Source organism: Somniosus microcephalus, chromosome 7, assembly GCF_052327205.1.
Source record: "Somniosus microcephalus isolate GS21.2 chromosome 7, FLI_Smic_1.0, whole genome shotgun sequence".
NCBI lineage: Eukaryota > Metazoa > Chordata > Chondrichthyes > Squaliformes > Somniosidae > Somniosus > Somniosus microcephalus.
The window spans coordinates 3,025,467-3,046,649 of record NC_140993.1 but is presented as its reverse complement, the minus strand read 5'-3'; the positions used below and the strand labels follow the sequence as shown (position 1 = coordinate 3,046,649).

At 47.4% G+C, this 21,183-nt stretch overlaps 1 protein-coding gene across 1 annotated transcript in view; it reads left to right on the top strand.

Moving 5' to 3' along the window:
* The window catches only part of sspo (SCO-spondin), a 546,162-nt gene extending 540,846 nt beyond the window's left edge, over nt 1-5,316 (top strand). The window contains exon 59 of the mRNA XM_085993923.1: nt 5,084-5,316. Coding sequence (XP_085850049.1) covers nt 5,084-5,106 — 23 coding nt within the window. The 3' untranslated portion in view covers nt 5,107-5,316. The remainder of the gene's footprint in view (nt 1-5,083) is intronic.
* Nucleotides 5,317-21,183: the final 15,867 nt, after the last annotated feature.

Below are 21,183 nucleotides of genomic sequence, written 5' to 3'. Positions count from 1 at the left end.
GGCCTTGCAAGCATCCAGCAACACTCCCTTCACACTTAAAAAAAACTTTTAACATCAGTGGCAGCAAGTCACCACTTCAATAAAATCAAAAAAACCCTGTCCAAAAGTTTAAATGCAAACTTACCTGGAATATGTGTGTGTCCCTTTAAAAGGTGCTGACATTGCCTGCTCACACGTTAACCTGGCGTGTTTGGGACCCAGCACTGAATTCAGCGCTCAGGTCAAAGTTCGGCGTGGTGACGTTAAGTTGCCATTGCATGCCGATTGACGTCACCACGTCACCATTTCTCTTTCAGGGCACTACCAGTTACCGGCAGCACAAAGGGGGATACGAATATGGCGGCTGCTGCGGGACTCGCCACCAGATGGCGAAAGAGTGGTGGCCGCCATTTTATCAGCATTTCATGGTGCTACGGAGTGTCGTTAAGGAGATGAATTTCTAGCCCCTAGAGATTAAAATGTAACAGAGAAAAGAGGCTTATGACAAATGTCAGATTCATAATACAGTAGAGAACCAGGCTGAATACAGAAAGTACAGAGGAGATCTAAAAAAGGAAATAATAGGGGCACAGAGAGAGTCTTTTATAAACATTTAAATAGTAAAAGGGTTGTCAAAGGAAGGGTGGGACTGATTAGGGACCAAAAAGGAGATGATCTTGTGGAGGCAGAGGGCATGGCTGAGGCACTAAGTGAGGACTCTGCACCTGTTTTCACTGGAGAAGAGGATGCTGCTAATGTAGCAGTACAGGAGGAGGAAGGATCAATATTGGATAGGATAAAAAGGAGATACTTAAAAGGTTGGCAGCGTTCAAAGTAGAAAAGCCACCCGGTCCGGATGGGATGGATCCTAGGTTACTGAGGGAAGGAAAGGTGGAAATTGCGGAGGCTCTGGCCATAATCTTCCAATCCTCCTGAGATATGGGGGTGGTGCCAGAGGACTGCAGTGCTACACCCTGTTTAAAAAAGGGGAGAAGGATAAACCCGACAACTACAGGCCAATCAGCCTAATGTCTGTGGTTTGGAATTTTTGTTGGAGACAATTCAGGCCAAAATTAATTGTCCCTTGTAAAATGTTGGTTAATAAATGAAGGCAAGCACAGATTTGTTAAAGGCACATCGTGTTAGACTAACCTGATTGAGTTCTTGATGAAGCAACAGAGAGGGTATATGAGGGTAGTGCGGTTGATGTTGTGTATATGGACTTTCAAAAGGCGTTTGATAAAGTGCCACATAATAGACTTGTTAGCAAAATTGAAACCCGTGGGATTAAAGGGGCATAGAAACATAGAAGATAGGAGCAGGAGTAGGCCATTCGACCCCTCGAGCCTGCTCCGCCATTCAATGAGATCATGGCTGATCATCCAAATTCAGTTCCCTGTCCCTGCCTTCTCCCCATATCCCTTGATCCCTTTAGCCTTAAGAAATATATCCAACTCCTTCTTGAATGTATTTAATGAATTGGCCTCTACTGCCTTCTTTGGCAAAGAATTCCACAGGTTCACCACTCTCTGGGTGAAGAAATTCCTCCTCATCTCTGTCCTAAATGGCTTACCCCTTATCCTTAGACTGTGACCTCTGGTTCTGGACTCCCCGACCATCGGGAACATCCTTCCTGCATCTAGTCTGTCTAGTCCTGTTAGAATTTTATGGCCTAGAAATTGGGTTTTGGCTTAGCCAGGGCTTTAGCGCCGGAAGTTAGTGCCGGCGCTAAGTCCCCTGCGCGCGCCAAAAATTCAGTGGCGTCGCGCCCAAACGGCTGCCGGCGCTACTGAAGGGTCTTAGCGCCTGGAAAAGGGCGCTAACTGCCGTTTCGCGCCGCAATTCCGGCGCTGCGGCACCCGATGCGGTGCGGCAGGCTGGGGAAGTGCAGGCCTCCTCCTTCTGTTAAGGAGGAGCTGCCTGCACCCGGCCGCGGCCCGCGCAAATCTGCTTAAAAATGAGCCCGGCACCTCGGACAAGTGCCGGGCTTGCATCTGTTCCGGGGGGGGGGGGGGAGAGAAGTCCGGGGAGGGAGCTGCGGGCAGGCGGCCGGCGGGAAAGCGGCCGGCCGCCGCGGGGCCTTTAATGCGCTGGCGCTAACTGCAGTAAGGCACCTCTGACAAAACGCTGGTTGCGGCTGCCACGGGCGAGGCGGCCGCAACTCAATTTCGGAGTTCGGGCGGGTTACCACGGCAACCGGGACGCTGCGCACACCGATGACGTCATCGGTGCCGGCGCAGCGCTACCGGAGCAACGCCGATTTAGGGCCCCAGGGAATTTCACTACTGGCCATAACTCCGGCGCAAGGCCCTCTAGCGCCTCAAATGAGGCGCTAAGGCTACTGAATTTTCAGCCGTATAAGTTTCGATGAGATCCCCTCTCATTCTTCTAAACTCCAGCGAGTACAAGCCCAATCGACCCAATCTCTCCTCATACATCATTCCTGCCATCCCAGGTATCAGCCTGGTGAATCTTCGCTGCACTCCTTCCATGGCAAGAACATCCTTCCTCAGATAAGGCGACCAAAACTGCACACAATACTCAAGATGTGGTCTCACCAAGGCCCTGTACAACTGCAGCAAGACATCCTTGTTCCTGTACTCAAACCCTCTCGCTACGAAGGCCAACATACCATTTGCCTTCTTAACCACCTGCTGCACCTGCATGCTTACCTTCAGCGACTGGTGCACAAGGACGCCCAGGTCTCGTTGCACTTCCCCTTCTCCCAATCTATTGCCATTCAGATAATAATCTGCCTTCCTGTTTTTGACACCAAAGTGGATAACCTCACATTTATCCACGTTATATTGCATCTGCCATGCTTCTGCCCAATCACCCAACCTGTTCAAATCATACTGGAGTTTCTCGGCATCCTCCTCACAGCACACATGCCCACCAGCTTTGTGTCATTTGCAAACTTGGAGATATTACATCTAGTTCCCTCGTCCAGATCATTAATATATATTGTGAATAGCTGCGGTCCTAGGACCGATCCCTGCGGTACCCCACTAGTCACTGCCTGCCACTCGGAAGAAGACCCATTTATTCCAACTCTTTGCTTTCTGTCTGCCAACCAGTTCTCTATCCAAGTCAATACCTTGCCCCCAATCCCATGTGCCTTAAATTTACACGCTAATCTCTTATGCGGGACCTTATCAAAAGCTTTTTGAAAATCCAAATACACCACATCCACTGGTTCTCCCTTATCTATTTTACCAGTTACATCCTCAAAAAATTCCAGTAGATTAGTCAAGCACGATTTATCTTTTGTAAAGCCATGTTGACTTTGTCCGATCCGGTTACTTTTTTCCAAGTGCTCTGCTATTACATCCTTTATAATGGACTCGAGCATTTTCCTCACTACCGATGTAATTCCCCGTTTTCTCTCTACCACCCTTTTTGAATAGTGGGGTAACATTAGCTACCCGCCAATCCATGGGTACTGTTCCAAAGTCTATCGAATTTTGGAAGATGACCAGCACTGCATCTACTATTTCTAGGGCCACTTCCTTAAGTACCATAGGATGTAGATTATCAGGCCCTGGGGATTTATCGGCCCTGAATCCCATCAATTTCCCTAACACCATTTCCCTACAAATACTGATTTCTATCAGTTCCTCCCTTTCATCAGACCCTATGTTCCCCGACATCTCTGGGAGGTTATTTGTGTCCTCCTTTGTGAAGACAGAACCAAAGTATGTATTTAATTGGTCTGCCATTTCTTTGTTCCCCATTATAAATTCCCCTGATTCTGACTGCAAGGGACCTACGCTTGACTTCCACCAATCTTTTTCTCTTCACATATCTATAAAAGCTTTTACAGTCAGTTTTTATGTTCCCTGCAAGCTTACTCTCATATTCTATTTTCCCCCTCTTAATGAATCCCTTTGTCCTCCAGTGGCAGCATGGATATGAAATTAGCTAGAACCATAGAATCTTAGAATCATAGATTGATACAGCACAGGAGGAGGCCATTCAGCCCATCGAGCCTGTGCCAAATCTTTGAAAGAGCAATTCTCTTAGTCCCTGCTCTTTCCCCACAGCCCTGCAATTTTTTCCCTTCAAGCATTTATCCAATTCCATTTTGAAAATTACTATTGAATCTGCTTCCACTGGCCTGGCTCTTTTGCCAATTACCTTAAATCTGTGTCCTCTGGTTACCGACCCTCCTGCCACTCTATTTACTCTATCAAAACCCTTCGTGATTTTGAACACCTCTGTCAAATCTCCTCTTAATCTTCTCTGGTCTAAGGAGAACAATCCCAGCTTCTCCAGTCTTATCCACGTAACTGAGGTCCCTCGTCCCAGGTACCATTCTAGTAAATCTCCACTGCACCCTCTCCAAGGCCTTGACATCCTTCCTAAAGAGTGATGACCAGAATTGAGCACAATACTTCAACTGGGGCTTAACAAGTGTTTTATAAATGTATAGCTTCTGTAAGCAGCAACTTTATTTATAACGCAAGGATCCTGTACGCCTTTTCATCAGCCTTCTCAGTGTCAAATTTCATCTGTCATGTGTCTGCTCAGGGACAGAAAGCAGAGAGTAGTGATAAATGGTTTGTTTTACAGACTGGAGGGAAGTATACAGTGGTGTTCCCCAGGGGTCGGTATTAGCACTACTGCTCTTTGATATATATTAATGGCCTGGACTTGGGGATACAGGGGATAATTACAAAGTCTGCAGATGACATGAAACTCGGAAATGCGGTAAAAAAAAAAACAACTTGCATTTATATAGCGCCTTTAATGTAGTAAAGCGTTCCGAGGCACTTCACTGGAGCGATTATCAAACAAAATTTGACACCGAGCCACATAAGGAGATATTAGGACAGGTGACCAAAGCTTGGTCAAAGAGGGAGGTTTTAAGGAGCGTCTTAAAAAGGAGGAAAGAGGCGGAGAGGTTTAGGGAGGGAATTCCAGAGCTTAGGGCCTCGGCAGCTGAAGGCGCGACCGCTAATGGTGGAGCGATTGAAATCAGGGATGTGCAAGAGGCTGGAATTGGAGGAGCACAGAGATCTGAAAGTATTCGGGATTTTCGGATTAACACCACAGTCCCAGTGAGCTTGTTATTTTGCTAAATTCCTTGTTCTGCTTATTTCAGGTGGAGATTTTTCTGGACGTTGATGTTATTCCTGGTTGTTCCCGATGATTGATGGAATACATGTCCTCTCCTGTTAAACAGAGCTGAGATTTCTTTCAGAAGAGATTGTGACAGGTCTGAAGAGCTGTGAAAATTAACTGGATTTCTTCCTAAAATGTTTTTTTGGTGCGGAGTGAAATCCTTGTTATTAAAACTCTAAATTGTGTGTTTGTAATAAAGAGATTTCTATCTGATTGCCTATGACTGTTTGTTGTAGACTAGACCCTGTTCCTGCTGGGATATATCCAGTGTATCAGAAATATTCTGGGTCCTCTCTTCTCTCTTCGGCAGTCCCTCGGGAACCGAGGATGACTTGCTTCCACATTAAAAATGAGTTCTCGGGTGACTGATGCGTCCAACGTGGGACCGACAGTCTCTGTCACAGGTGGGGCAGACGGTGGTTGAAGGGGCAGGTGGGTGGGGTGCTTGGGTTGACGTGAGCTTCTTCTGCTTGGTTTCTGCTTGCAACCTCTGGGTCCATTACTATAAGGACTGGTACAGTGGGTTTAACTGGGATTGTTCTCACCCCCTGGAGTTTGAGCAAGTGTTTAAGATGCAAAATGGCTAAAATATATCTTACTGTCCCATTACAGGAGTACTTAGATGCACACACCATGATAGGAGACGGCCTGTGTAATGCAAGATTCAGTAGTCACAATTCCCTCTCTGTAACACACTGTTCAGTAAACACACAGATCGTCAAGAGAGGAGGAACAAGGTGCACAGGACTGGAGAGACAAATGGCACTAGAATAAAGAATAGTTCAGGAATAGGAGGGGATCAGGTAGGGGTCAAAGTGAGGCAGGCTAAGAAGAGTTTGGAATGCTTGTGCAGGATAGAGCGGCAAAAACAGAGACCCGGCTAAATTCCATCTGCCCTGTGTCCGCCCATTTCACCAGTCTGCCCGTGTCCTCCTGAACTCTGTTACTCTCCTCCTCACTGTTTAATACATTTCCGAGTTTCCTACCATCTCCAAACTTTGAAATTGAGCCCTGTATACCCAAGTCCAGGTCACTAATATAAATCAGAGCAGTGGTCCCAATACCGCCCCTGGGGGACACCACTGTGTACTTCCCTCCAGTCTGAAAAACAACCGTTCACCACTACTCTCTGCTTTCTGTCCCTCAGCCACCACATTCTGGGTGAAATAATGTTCTTAACTCCAAGTGATGACAGTGCAGGCGGTGCCGCAACTGCAGCACGTGGGAGTTTGTGGAGAGCATTGTGATCCCGGACAACCACGTCTGCAGTAAGTGCCTGCATCTTGAGGAGCTTCAGCTCAGAGTTGTTGAGCTGGAGTCTGAGGTGCAGACATTGCGGGGCATCAGGGTGGGGGAGAGTTGCCTGGACACTTGATCCAGGAGGCAGTCACACCCATTAGGCTAAAGGGATCCAGGGATATGGGGAGAAAGCAGGGACCGGGTACTGAATTTGGATGATCAGCCATGATCGCATTGAATGGCGGAGCAGTCTCGAGGGGCCGAATGGCCAATCCTGCTCCTATCTTCTATGTTTCTATTAGGTTAGGTAGTGGTACAGGTCTGCTTAGTGGTCAGGGACAAGAGGGTCATAGGGTCATAACGGCACAGGAGGAGGCCATTCGGTCGATCGAGTCTGTGCCGGCTTTGTAGATCAATCCAGTCAGTCCCATTCCCCCGCTCTATCCCCGTAGCCCTGCAAGTTTATTTCCCTCAAGTGCCTATCCAGTCTCCCCTTGAAAACATCGAGTGTCTCCGCTTCCACCACTTCCGTCGGCAGCGAGTTCCAGGTCATCACCAGTCGCTGCGTAAAAAAGTTTTTCCTCACGTCTCCCCTGTATCTCTTGCCCAAAACCTTAAATCTGTGTCCCCTAGTCCTTGTACCATCAACTAGTGGGAACAGCCTTTCCCCGTCTAGCCTGTCCAAACCCGTCATAATCTTGTACACCTCTATCAAATCACCCCTCAACCTCCTTTGCTCTAAAGAAAACAAATCCAGCTTCTCCAACCTGTCCTTGTAGCTAAGATCCCCCATCCCCGGAACCATTCTGGTAAATCTCCTCTGCACCCTCTCAAGGGCCTTCACATCCTTCCTAAAGTGTGGTGACCAGAACTGGACGCAATACTCCAGTTGTGGCCTAACCAGCACTTTATAAAGGTTCAGCATAACTTCTCTACTTTTGTACTCAATACCTCTATTTATGAAGCCCAAGATCCCATATGCTTTGCTAACCACTCTCTCAATATGTCCTGCCACCTTCAGGGACCTACGCACATTAACTCCCAGGTCCCTCTGTCCCTGCACACTCTTTAAAATTGTGTTATTAAGTGTATATTGCCTCTTCTGCCAAAATGCATCACCTCACACTTTTCTGTATTAAATTCCATCTGCCACTTTTATATTAACTGCCATTCTACTCTCATATTCTCTCTCTGCCAATCTTATTTTCATCTTCACATCCCCTCTCAACTTATTGTATTTGGTCTGGTTCTCCCTTGAAGAATTCACCTGACATTCATCATACACCCTCTTTTTTTGTTTCATCATCTTCTCTATCTCCCTCGCCATCCAAGGAGCCCTTGCTTTGGTTCCCTTACCCTTCCCTCTTGTTGGAACGTACCGAGCCTGTACTTGGAACATCTCCTCCTTAAAGATCACCCATTGTTCCATTACAGTTTTTCCTGTCAGTCTTTGGTTCCATTTTACCCTGGCTAGATCCTTTCGCATCCCATTGAAGTTAGCCCTATTCCAGTTTAGAAGTTCCACTCTAGATTGTTCCTTGCTCATCTCCATTGCTAATCTAAATCTTATGATATAATCACTCGTACCCAAGTGTTCTCCCACAGACACTTGGTCGACCTGGCCCACCTCATTCCCCAGCACCAGATCCAGCAATGCCTCCTTCCTAGTTGGGCCAAGAACATACTGGTCAAGGAAATTCTCCTGAACACATTTCAGAAGTTCCTCCCCCTCCTTTCCCTTGACCCTAGCATTATCCCAATCGATATTTGGGTAATTAAAGTCCCCCAATATCACCACTCTATAGCTCTTGCATATCTCTGCGATTTCCCTGCAGATTCACTCCGCTAGCTCCCTCTCACTATTTGGAGGCCTATAGAATACCCCCAATAGTGTGATCATACCCTTTTTGCTCCTCAACTCTAACCAAATGGACTCTGTCCTTGTCCCCTCAAGAACATCCTCCCTTTCCAACACTACAATGTCATCCTTAATCAGCACTGCCACCCCACCTCCCTTTTTTCCTTCCCTATCTTTTCTGAACACCTTGTACCCTTGAATATTCAGTGCCCAGTCCTCACCGTTTTTAAGCCATGTTTCCGTTATTGCCACAACATCATATTGCCACACGGCTAATTGTGTTTGTAGCTCACCAACCTTATTCACCACACTTTGTGTGTTTACCTACATGCATTCTAAACCCATTTTTGAATTTTTCGTAGTCTTTCTTGTCTGCTCCTATCTAATGTGGTACTACTACTGTCTCTGGTACTATCCAACACACTCACTCTTTTATGCACCTTATTCCTTTTCTACTCCTATATGCTGGTGCCCATCCCCCTGCCAAGCTAGTTTAAACCCTCCCCAACAGCACTAGCAAACCTCCTGGTGAGAATATCGGTCCCGGCTCTGTTGAGGTGTAACCCGTCTGGCTTGTACAGGTCCCACCTTCCCCAGAAATAGTCCCAATGCCTCAGGGTCTAAAGCCCTCCCTCCTGCACCATCTCTCCAGCCACGCATTCATCCGTTCTATCCTCCTATTCCTGTACTCACTAGCACGTGGCACCGGGAGTAATCCAGAGATTACTACCTTTGAGGTCCTGTTTTTTAATCTCTCTCCTAGCTCCCTAAACTCTGCCTGTAAGACCTCATCCCTCTTTCTGCCTATGTCGTTGGTACCGATATGGACAATGACCTCTGGCTGTTCAGCCTCTCCCCTCAGAGTGTTCTGCAGCTGCACAGTCACATCCTTGACCCTGGCACCAGGGAGGCAACATACCATCCTGGAGTCACGTCTATGGCCACAGAAACGCCTGTCTGCTCCCCTAATTATTGAATCCCCTACCACTATTGCTCTTCCACTCTTTTTCTTCCCCCCCCCACCCCGTGCAGCTGAGCCACCCGTGGTGCCGTGCACTTGATTCTGGCTGTACTCCTCAGAGAAACCATCGCCCTCACCAGTACTCAGAATAGAATACTGGTTGGAGAGTGCAATGCACTCCGGGGACTCCTGCACTACCTGCCTGGTCCTCCTCTTCTGTCAGGCTGCAACTCAGGCGGCTAAGGGGACCACAAGTGCAGTGCTGGAGGAGCCTCAGCCTTTGCCCTTGTCCAACAGGTGTGACGTTTTTCCAGTTCTGACGAAAGGTCATCGACCTGAAACGTTAACTCTGTTTCTCTCTTCACAGATGCTGCCTGACCTGCTGAGTTTCTCCAGCATTTTCTGTTTTCATTTTAGGTATGAGGTTCTTGCTGCCTGTGTGGATGAGGGAAAAGCCTGCAGGATGGATGAGCAAGCTGACCATGGCACCATGGTGCAGGAGGCCATTCAAGTGGGGGGAGTGAAAGGGAATGTAGTTGTGGTAGGAGACAGTATAGTCAGGGGGAGAGATACTGTTCTCTGCAGCCGCGACCGAGAGTTCTGAAGGTCGTGTTGCCCGCCCGGTGCCAGGGTTAAAGACATCGCCTCGCGGCTGGAGAGGTACTTGGAGTGGGAGGGGGAGGATGTTGGATCCGTGGTTCAGTGGATATGCTGTTATTAAATAATCACACGGATGCTGTACATTAACAATAAACAGGTCTTTACTGGAGGAGGGTAGTCTCAAGACTGGGGGTACAGAGGGATGCGCAAAGCTGCCGGTACTACAGTATACAGGAGCTGTAAAAGTAGTTCTGACTTAAAGGCACATACACTACAATTCCTCCCCTTTTAGATTAGTAGTACCCCTAATATTCAAATAACAATTGACATTTCAACATGTACATTCAACAAAAGTCCATTTACAGATTCAGTCTTTCAGGCGGCTTCCTGACCCTTTCGGGATGGTGCCTTTCCGGAGTTTTTGTTCTTGGTGCAGAGGCGATTCTGACCCCTTTTCATAGGGTAGTTCATCGGGTTCCACTGCTACTGGGTCTGAGGTAGATGCTACCGGTATGCCAGGTTCATCCCCAGGTACTCAAGACATGGGGTTGACGCGTTCCTATGACGCTAAGATCTGATCGACGTGGCGTCTCACAATGTTCTCCCCAATATCACAGAATCACAGAAACCCCACAGTGCAGATAGAGGCCATTTCGGCCCATCGAACCTGCACCGACACATATCCCACCCGATCCCCATAACCCCTACACCAACACATATCCCACCCTATCCCCGACACATATCCCACCCTATCCCCGTAACCCCACGTATTTAATCCCCCTAACACTAAGGGTCAATTTATCATAGCCAATCATCCTAACCCGCACATCTTTGGACTGTGGGAGGAAACCGGAGCACCCGGAGGAAACCCACGCAAACACGGGGAGAATGTGCAAACTCCACACAGACAGTCACCCGAGGCCGGATTCGAACCCGGGTCCCTGGTGCTGTGAGGCAACAGTGCTAGCCACTATGCCACCGTGCTGCCCTGTGTACATTAATGGCCCCTGCCTTGTACATATAGTTCCGGGTTGCCATTTCTCTGTTCGATAGTCACGGGCCAAGACTGGTTGCCCTACATTGAAGCTCCTTGTCGGCTTCTCATTGATGTGCTGGAATTGTTTGTCATAGAGTCATAGAGTTATACAGCACGGATAGAGGCCCTTCGGCCCATCGTGTCCGCGCCGGCCATCACGCCCTGTCTAATCTAATCCCATATTCCAGCATTTGGTCCGTAGCCTTGTACGCTATGGCATTTCAAGTGCTCATCCAAATGCTTCTTGAATGTTGTGAGGGTTCCAGCCTCCACAACCCTTTCGGGCAGTGAGTTCCAGACTCCAACCACCCTCTGGGTGAAAAAATTATTTCTCAAATCCCCTCTAAACCTCCCGCCCTTTACCTTGAATCTATGCCCCCTAGTTATTGACTAAGGGAAAAAGCTCCTTAGTATCAATCCTATCTATGCCCCTCATAATTTTGTACACCTCAATCATGTCCCCCCTCAGCCTCCTCTGCTCCAAGGAAAACAAACCCAATCTGCCCAGTCTCTCTTCATAGCTGAAGCGTTCCAGCCCTGGTAGCATCCTGGTGAATCTCCTCTGCACCCTCTCCAAAGCTATCACATCCTTCCTGTAGTGTGGCGACCAGAACTGCACACAGTATTCCAGCTGTGGCCTAACCAGTATTTTATACAGCTCCATCATAACCTCCTTGCTCTTATATTCTATGCCTCGGCTAATGAAGGCAAGTATCCCATATGCCTTTTTTACCACCTTATCCACCTGTTCCGCCGCCTTCAGGGATCTGTGTACTTGCACACCCAGATCCCTCTGACCCTCCGTCTTGCCTAGGGTCTTACCATTCATTGTGTATTCCCTTGCCTTGTTAGTCCCCCCAAAGTGCATCACCTCGCACTTTTCCGGGTTAAATTCCATTTGCCACTGTTCCGCCCATCTGACCATCCCATCGATATCATCCTGCAGACTGAGGCTACCCTCCTCGCTATTTACCACCCTACCAATTTTTGTATTATCCGCGAACTTACTGATCATACCTTTTACATTCATATCCAAGTCATTAATATAGACCACAAACAGCAAGGGACCCAGCACCGATCCCTGTGGTACCCCACTGGCCACAGGCTTCCAGTCACAAAAACAACCTTCGACCATCACCCTCTGCCTTCTGCCACTAAGCCAGTTTTTTATCCAAAGTGCCAAGGCACCCTGGATTCCATGGGCTCTTACCTTCTTGACCAGTCTTTATCGAAGGCCTTACTGAAATCCATGTATACCACATCCACTGCGTTGCCCTCATCCACACACCTAGTCACCCCCTCAAAAAATTCAATCAAATTAGTCAGACATGATCTTCCCTTGACAAAGCCATGTTGACTACCCCTGATTAATCCTTGCCTCTCCAAGTGGAGACTGATTTTGTCCCTCAGAATTTTTTCCAATAATTTTCCCACCACTGATGTTAGGCTCACTGGCCTGTAGTTCCCCGGTTTTTCCCTACTCCCCTTCTTGAATAATGGAACTACATTAGCGGTTCTCCAGTCCTCTGGCACATCCCCTGTGGCCAGAGAGGTTCTGAATATGTGTGTTAGAGCCCCCGCAATCTCTTCCTTTGCCTCACACAGCAGCCTGGGATACATTTCGTCCGGGCCTGGGAATTTATCCATTTTTAGGCCTGCTAAAACCGCCAATACCTCCTCCCTCTCGATGTTAATGTGTTCGAGCATATCACAGTCCCCCCGCCCTATTTCTATGTCTACATCGTCCCTCTCCATAGTGAAAACAGATGCAAAAAATTCATTTAGAACCCCTCCTACATCTTCCGGCTCCACACACAGATTGCCACTTTTGTCCCGAATGGGCCCTATTTTTTCCCTAGTTATCCTCTTACCCTTAATATACTTATAAAACATCTTAGGATTTTCCTTTATTTTGCTCGCCAGTGTTATTTCATGGCCCCTCCTTGATCTCCTAATTTCTTTTTTAAGTATCCCCCTGCACTTTTTGTACTCCTCTCGGGCTTCCTCCGTCTTTAGCCTTGTCCTCAACATTTCTTTGCACATTTGGTCTGAACAAGTCCAGACGAGATCTCAACCTTCGGTTAAAGAACATCATGGCCGGGGTCTGGTTGGTAACTGCATGTGTCGCGTTTCGGTAGGCTAATAAGAAATTGTCCATCTTATGCTGTAGTGGAATTTCATCGTCACACATGGCCTTTATCGCCTTCTTAAAGGTTTGTACAAACCTCTCAGCCAATCCATTTGTGGCTGGATGATACGGGGCGGATGTGTAATGCCTTACCCCATTCCTTCTCATAAATTTTTGGAACTCGGACACAAACTGTGGTCCATTATCAGAGCAAATCTGCTCTGGCAAACCGTTTCTGGCAAATATGGTCCGTAGGGCTGCAATCGTTTTCTCTGTAGTGGTTGAAGACATTTTTATCACCTCAGGCCACTTTGAATGAGCATCCACTGCTATTAAGAACATTGAGTCCATGAATGGACCAGCGAAATCAATATGCACCCTTTGCCATGGAGGGGAGGGCCACTCCCATGGGTGTAGAGGGGCATGTGGTGGTGCATTTTGGACCTTCTGGCATCCTAAGCAGCTCTTAGTTAGGTCTTTGATTTGTTGATCGATTCCCGGCCACCACACATAAGCCCTAGCAAGGCTTTTCATTTTCACTCCCCCCAGATGACCTTCATGTAGCTCATTTAGCACTCTCTCCCTTAACTTGGGTGGAATCACCACTCTGGATCCACACATCACTGTCCCCTGGCATACTGACAGCTGTTCTCTTCTGGATGAGAATGCTGGCAACAGTGAGTCGCCATGTGTTGGCCATCCCCTCACCGTCAAATCATATACCTGAGACAGCGTCGGATCATTGCAGGTCTCCTTCTCTATATCCGCGTTTGTTACTGGCAATCGTTCAATTATTGACGAATAAAATATCTCGATAGGGTCCACTGCTGGTGCTTCCTCCACAGTAGGCAGTGGCAGGCGCGATAGCCCATCAGCGTTCCCATGCTGTTTTGTGCCTTTATATTCTATTTCATATTGATTCGCCCCTAGAAACAGGGACCATCTTTGTAACTGCTGTGCAGTCATCACTGGAACGCCCTTCTTAGGATTAAAGATGGAGACAAGTGGTTGGTGGTCAGTCAGCAAGGTGAACTTCTGCCCATGCAGATAGCGGTTGAATTTTTTTACTCCCCATACTAGGCTGAGGGCCTCCCTGTCAATCTGGGCGTAGTTGCGCTCGGCTGAGGTTAGTGACCGAGACGCAAAGGCTACTGGCCTCTCCAACCCGTCTGGGAATTTGTGTGACAGCACCGCTCCAGTACCATAGGGTGATGCATCACATGCCAAACGAATTGGTAGTGCTGGGTTGAAATGGGCCAACACCTCTTTTGATGTGATCAATTCTTTACACTTCTGGAAAGCTCGTCTACGTTCGTCATCCCACTTCCATGGTACCCCTGTTTGCAGTAGGGTGTTCAGTGGGTGTAATACCGTAGACAAATTTGGTAAGAACTTGTGGTAGTAGTTTACCAGCCCGAGGAACGACCTCAGTTGTGACACATTTTCCGGTGCTGGAGCCTTGACTACTGCCTCAATCTTGTCAGGGGACTTATGTAACCCCTCTTCATCGATGACGTGGCCGCAATACGAGATCTGTTTCTGGAAAAACTCACACTTGTGGCGATTAGCTCGTAGCCCATACTCCTTTAATCTGGTGAGCACCTTCTCCAAGTTGGCGAGGTGATCACCGTCATTTTCGCCCGTGACCAAGATGTCATCCAAATAACACTGGGTCTCTGGAATCCCTTGCAGGACCTGATCCATCACCCTTTGCCAGATAGCCAGAGCCGAGGCTACTCCAAACACCAGCCGGTTGTATTGATAGAGACCTTTATGGGTGTTGATCGTAAGGTATTGTTTCGAAGCTTCTTCTAACTCCATTTGCAAGTACGCCTGGGCTAGATCAATTTTGGTGAAGCTGTAAGGGGTTGTCCTTCCTCGAGAGGTTTCCCTGAGGTTTCTCTCTCCAGAGGCCTCTCTCTCTTGCACAGTAAACCTTGAGTGGTTCGACCCACTCGCCCCTTAGATTCTATACTCTGGACTTAGGCGCAGGAACTGCAATGTAGAGAAAACTCGTGTAGACCAAGTTTGATAAAACAAAATGAAATTTTATTGCAAATGGAAAAAATAATCAAATCAAATCAAATGCAACACAGATAAGAGTACGGTACATGGGAGGGAAAAACAAACACAAACAAATCATAACGACATAGTACTAACTAAGGCAAATACAGGCATCTTATACTCTACAAAGATCATCATGAAATAAGGAAACACACGGAACATCGAGGGACAACAACTCATGTTAATTGTACCCTTAAATCCACCCCCTTATTAAACCTATCTAGACCTGATTGTGAAGGGCCAGAAACATGCTCACCAATCCCACTAGGAAGTGCAAGGTTTTGAAATCGAGTCTGTGTTTGGTCCTTTCAGGCGTCTCGTCTCCACGTGGATCGTGGAGCCCCTGCGAGCTGCGCCACACCTCTCTCCTGAGGTGGGGGCCGGGGGCGGCTGGACACCGGCGGGCCTGGATGTCGGCGGGGTCGAGGATCGTCGGCTCGACCCTGGTTAGAGGAGCCTTGGGCTGGCTCCCATCACTTCTTCAGGTTCCCTTCCTCTCTTCTACCGAGCCGTGGTGGCTGGAAGGTTTCTTCGCTTGGGACCTTTATTTTTTTTTCTCTTCTCCCAAGCTGGGTTTATGGCCTCTCGTTCCGGCAATGGCCCGGGGATGGTCGATGATCTCCCGATGTGCTTCCCCGGGGCGGAACGCCTGCGATTGACTGCTCCTTCTTCTGGGTGTCCGGATTCAAGCTGCGTGTTTCCAGCTCTCCAACCCGGCGTGTCTGTGTTCAAGCTGCAGGCTTGCAACTGTTTGTCTTCCAACTCGCTCTGGCCTGCCTGTCCCGACTGTCCAACTGCCGAAAAGTCTCTCCAGATATACCTTTCTTCCCGAGGCCTCACTCCCCACCCAAAATCAGGTTAGTCTTTGTTTTAACTTTGGCGGGCTTTGAGCACAGCGGGACAGTTATTATATTTAAAATCATTTTAAGCGGCTGGTAATAGGCCCATCTCTGGTTGGAAATGGCTTTCATTGCTTTGAATGTCCTGCTGATCTCGTTATCTAGTCCTGGGTGCTGTTCTCATGAATATGAAATTGTCCCCTTTTGTCTGGGTCAGCATCTTGATGACCTCTGTCTCCAGGCTGATCTTGACTGGATCTGCATCTAATCCATATGCATACCTGTGGGTCTGGTTTTGTTCTCTCAGGAACGGCTTCCAGAACTTACTGTGGATTGAATCCACAAATCTGTCTGAGGTTGCGCAGGAACCATTTTAAAGTGTCCCAATAAGTTGGTCACATGGTATGGTGGCCATTTTGTATGCCCCTTTTTCTGGGCTTCTTTTAAAACAGTCTTAGAATCACGGCCTCTTCTGCCATTTAACCCTTATTAATATGAAATCCAATTTTGCGAATCCTACAAAGCGTTTACCTCCAGATAGCGAGGCGAAAATATCCTCAATTTGTGGAAGCGGATATTGCACCGTGTGAAGGACTGGGTTCACTGTCACCTTAAAATCCCCACAGACGCAGACCTTCTTTGGTTCCCCAGGCGTATTACTCAACGACCTCTTCATTACAGGAACGATGGGTGTAGCCCACTCGCTCCAGTCTACTTTGGACAGTGCTCCTGAACGTTCCAACCCTTCCAGCTCTGCTTCAATGGCTGGTCGGATCGCATAAGGCACCGGTCTGGCCTTAAAAAACTTTGGACTTGCATTTTCCTCTATTTTAATCGTTGCTGTTATGCCTTTTAGTGTTCCTAGTCCCTCCTGGAACACTTCTTTTGTGTCAGTTAGCATTTTTGACAGTCGTCCAGGTGTGACGTCGTCATCCTTTTTGGCCTCAACCTTCAGTGCCTGTATGGAATGCCAATCTAATTGTATCTTCCGGATCCATTCACGTCCTAGCAGTGGTGGTCCTCCATCTGGCAATACATATATATCCATTTTAGGTATTTCCTGGCCTTTATATGTCACTTTCACCCTTATTTTTCCTTTGGGGTAGACTTTTTGCCCCGTATACGTCTTCAAGACAATCTGTAGCTTTCAAGGGTATGTGTGAAAATAGCCGCTTGTAGTCTCTTTGATTTATGACTGTTAGAGCTGACCCTGTGTCCAATTCCATTTTCACTTGAACTCCGTCTATCTTGAGTGTAACCCAGGTAGTCTGGTGATCCTCCATTTCTGTTACCTTATGTAGTTTCAGACAACCCAGCTCCTTGATTCCGGAGTCTGTTTCACTTTTCTGTTCGTCTGAACCACTGTCCATCACCTGGTGTACCTTTTTGTACTTCTCCTGTGGAGATTTCTTACTGTTGGTTTTCTTCCCAGACCTGCAGACTCTTGCTATGTGTCCTGCTTTCCCACACTGTCTGCACACTTGGTCCTTGAACCAACAATCTTTCTGGTCATGTGTTGTTCTGCCGCAGCGATAGCACTTCCCTGTTCCATAGGACATTTCATTGGTGCCATATTCTTGCGGTCTCCGTTGTATCTCTGCAGCGCCCCTTGCGGCTGCTTCGTGTGATACTGCCATACTGAAAGCTTTGTCCAGCATAAGGTCCTTTTCTGATAGAAGCCGTTTCTGGGTTCCTTCACTTTGTAGCCCACACACAAACTTGTCCCTTAACGTATCTGCTAGTCCCGCTCCAAACTGGCAGTGTTTCGATAGCTTGCGCAGCTCCGTTAGGTACTCAGCATTGCTTTCGTCTTTGTGTTGGTTCCTTTTATGGAACTTAAATCGTTCTGCTATCAGCAGCGGTGTGGGGTTTAAGTGGTCCTGTAGGAGTTCTACTATGCTTTCAAAATTCTTGTTTACCGGCTTCTCTGGGGTTATTAGATTTCGCAGTAACCCATAAGTTTTTGCACCCATGGAATTTAACAGAACCAGTGCTTTATTAGCATCTGGCACTTCATTCGCCCTGCAGTACACCTCAATACATTCCACATATGTCGCCCAATCTTCGACTTCATTGTCGAACGTAGAGATACTGCCACTCTTCGGCATCCTTGGGTGTGAGTTAACTGTCAAAAATGGCGCCTCCCGCGCTTCCCCTTCTTCTCCGCTGGCACAAAATGGCGTCTCCCGCGCTTTCCTTCCTTCCCGCGCTCGCCCTTCTTCTCCACTGCGGCTTCTAAAAATGGCATCTCCCGCGCTCTTTCTTCTTCTCCGCGGCTCAATGGCGTCTCCCGCACTCCCCTTTCTTCGCCCCGCGGACCCTGTTCAGCCCGTGAGCCCTGGCTGTGCTCTGCACGTTCTTCTTTTTATATTTTTCGACGCCGCTCAGTCTAGAACCCGGCTGTTTCTCTACCCTCTCTCTCTCCAGTTTGTTTACTTTTTCTCGATGCCGCTCGGTGTTCAACCTCCGGCTGCGCCCTGTGCTCTTCACCCTCTGTCTTACCCCATTGACGCTGCTCGGCTTTCTCTCCACTGTCGGTCGGCTCCAGCCGCCGCTGCTCGGGAAGGGTCTGCGCTGGACCTGTCGTCGGTCTCTTGCTGCTCGTCGTGGCTGGGGAACCAAGCCCAGCTCTCCACAGCCTCCCCTGCGAAGTTCAGTCTCTGCCTGACTGCTGGGCGGTTGCTCGTGGTCGACGCCCGTGTTCCTGGCTCGACTACTTTTTTTTTATGTTGCAGGTAGATTCGAATCGACACTCGTCGCCACTGTTGGATCCGTGGTTCAGTGGATATGCTGTTATTAAATAATCACACGGATGCTGTACATTAACAATAAACAGGTCTTTACTGGAGGAGGGTAGTCTCAAGACTGGGGGTACAGAGGCATGCGCAAAGCTTATATACAGGTGTGGTCACTGCCGGTACTACAGTATACAGGAGCTGTATAAGTAGTTGTGACTTAAAGGCACATACACTACATATAGTAAGTCTAATTTGTCACCTCACTGCTCCCAGCACCAGTGACTGGCCTGTAACCACCAGCACTTCACCACAGCTGTACAGAGCTCAAAATGCTCCTTCAGATAGAACCCAGTTTAGGAGGATCAAATCTAAAAATTCACTACCAAATGCTCTTCACAAGGAAGAGCGACAGTAGTGTCTGCTCTCCTGCTATCTAAGCTATGGTACTTATTGACGGTGGAGGATATTCCTGAGTGGGCAGAAAAGTCCATCCGAGAGGCTTGTGTGAGGTTTTTATGGGAAGGGAAACCAGCCTTGGTGGCTTACAATATCATCATTGGATGGAGAAATCAGGGAGGACTCAATTTCCCAGATATTGATTTGAAGAAAAAATCCTTTAGAATCAAATGGGTGAAGAGATTTCTTCAGAAGTCAAATACAAGTTTTTGGAAGAGTTGTTTTGAGCATTTTTTTAAACAAAGTGGGATAGGAGGGCAGGGGATATTGTATATGGAATACAATAATAGGTTCTTGAAATCGATTAAACTTCTCCCTAGGTTTTATAAGGGGGTTGTAGAGACTTGGGCCCAATTTTTAAAAAGTGTGCAGTTTATGCCCAAGGGGGCTGAGGAATTTTTAGAACAGCCCTTATTTTTGAACAGGTGGGTCAACATCGAAGGAGAGGTTTTATTTAATCAAGCTTTTATAAAAGCTGGGATTATATCTGCGAAAGATGTATTATATGAGGTAATTCCAGGTTGGTTGCCGGAAGTGATAGTGAGGGACATGGTGTGGGAGGAGGATCAGGAGGTGGAGGAAAAGCAATAGGAATCATGTATGAGAAGATTGTGAGGGCAATGCCACAGGATTGGATGGAAGAAATAAATGTGGAAATCTCCAAAGGAAGTAAAATGCGTCCTGCTTTTCCAAGCTTTGTACTGGAGAAAGGGGGAGAGTTGGTCCAATTTGACAACTGTAATACTCGAGATTTCTATGAGGTATTCAGAGAATGGAGATTCAAGACACCTGCTGGTCAGGAGTTTTGGCAGAGTATATATCCACAGCTGGACTTCAACAGGAATTGGAAGGGAGTGTGGGCGAATTTTAAATGTCCAGAATGGATTGAACTGGATTTCAAATTGGCTCATAACCGGATTTTTACCATGACGATCTTGTGCAAGATTGGACGAGTGGAGGCGGCAACTTACCCAATGTGTGGGACACGGGATGAGACTCTGTCCCATTTACTGGTGTTATGTCCACAGTTAAATGATTTTAAGTACTATGTTCGACAGTTGTGTGAAGTTTTTTTGCTGGGTGGGGACCGAAGAGCGAGAATGGGAATCCCGTGGGACTCAATTTTGGAATGGGGATTGCAGGAGAGTCTGCCCGAGTCTAGCGGAGCGGCAATTAATTTAATGTTCAGTTTGGTTAGATTCGTGATTGTGCAAAGAAGGAATGCTCTGTTTTTTAAGGGGAGGAGAATCAATCTAAAAGAGTATTTTAAATATAAGCTAAAAGATCATTATAAGGCTCTGTGGATGTTTTATTCAGAAAGGAATTTAAGGACAGTATTTTACAACCAATTTTTAATATATGTTACAGATGACAAATTAAACTTCAGGTTTTGATGTTAAAATGTGGTGGCGGAATGGCTGTGCAGGGCGGTGGAATTGATTTGTATCATACAATGAAATGGTCACGATGTTGTAAATGTTCTTAATGTTCAATAAAGTATATTAAAAAAAAAGTGGGTATCACTCTTGCCTCTGAGTCAGAAAGTTGTGGGTTCAAGTCCCACTTCAGAGACTTGAGCACAAAAATCCAGGCTGGCACTCCAGTGCAGTGCTGAGGGAGTGCGGCACTGTCGGATGTGTCGTTTTTTGGATGAGACGTTAAACTGAGGCCCCGTCTGCTCGCTCAGGTGGATATAAAAGATCCTATGGCACTATTTCGAGAAAGATAGGCTTGCATTTATATAGTGCCTTTCATGACCAGCAGATGTCTTGAAGTGCTTTACAGCCAATGAGGTACTTTTGAAGTGTAGTCACTGTTGTAATGTTGGAAAGAGCTGGGGAATTATCCCCGGTGTCCTAATCAATGTGTATCCTTCAATTAACTTAACAAAATATAGATTATCTGGTCATTATCACATTGTTGTTTGTGGGAGCTTGCTGTGCGCTTATTGACTTACACGTTTATTACATTACAACAGTGATTACACTTCAAACAGTACTTCATTGACTGTAAAGCATTTTGGGACGTCCGGTAGTGGTGAAAGGCGCTATATAAATGCAAGTCTTTCTTTCTTCACTGGTCTCACCAGCGACCTCTTCTGGCAGTTGGTTGAGTGACAGCCGAGATCCCGCGCATGCGCACACGGAGCTGCGCCTGCGCA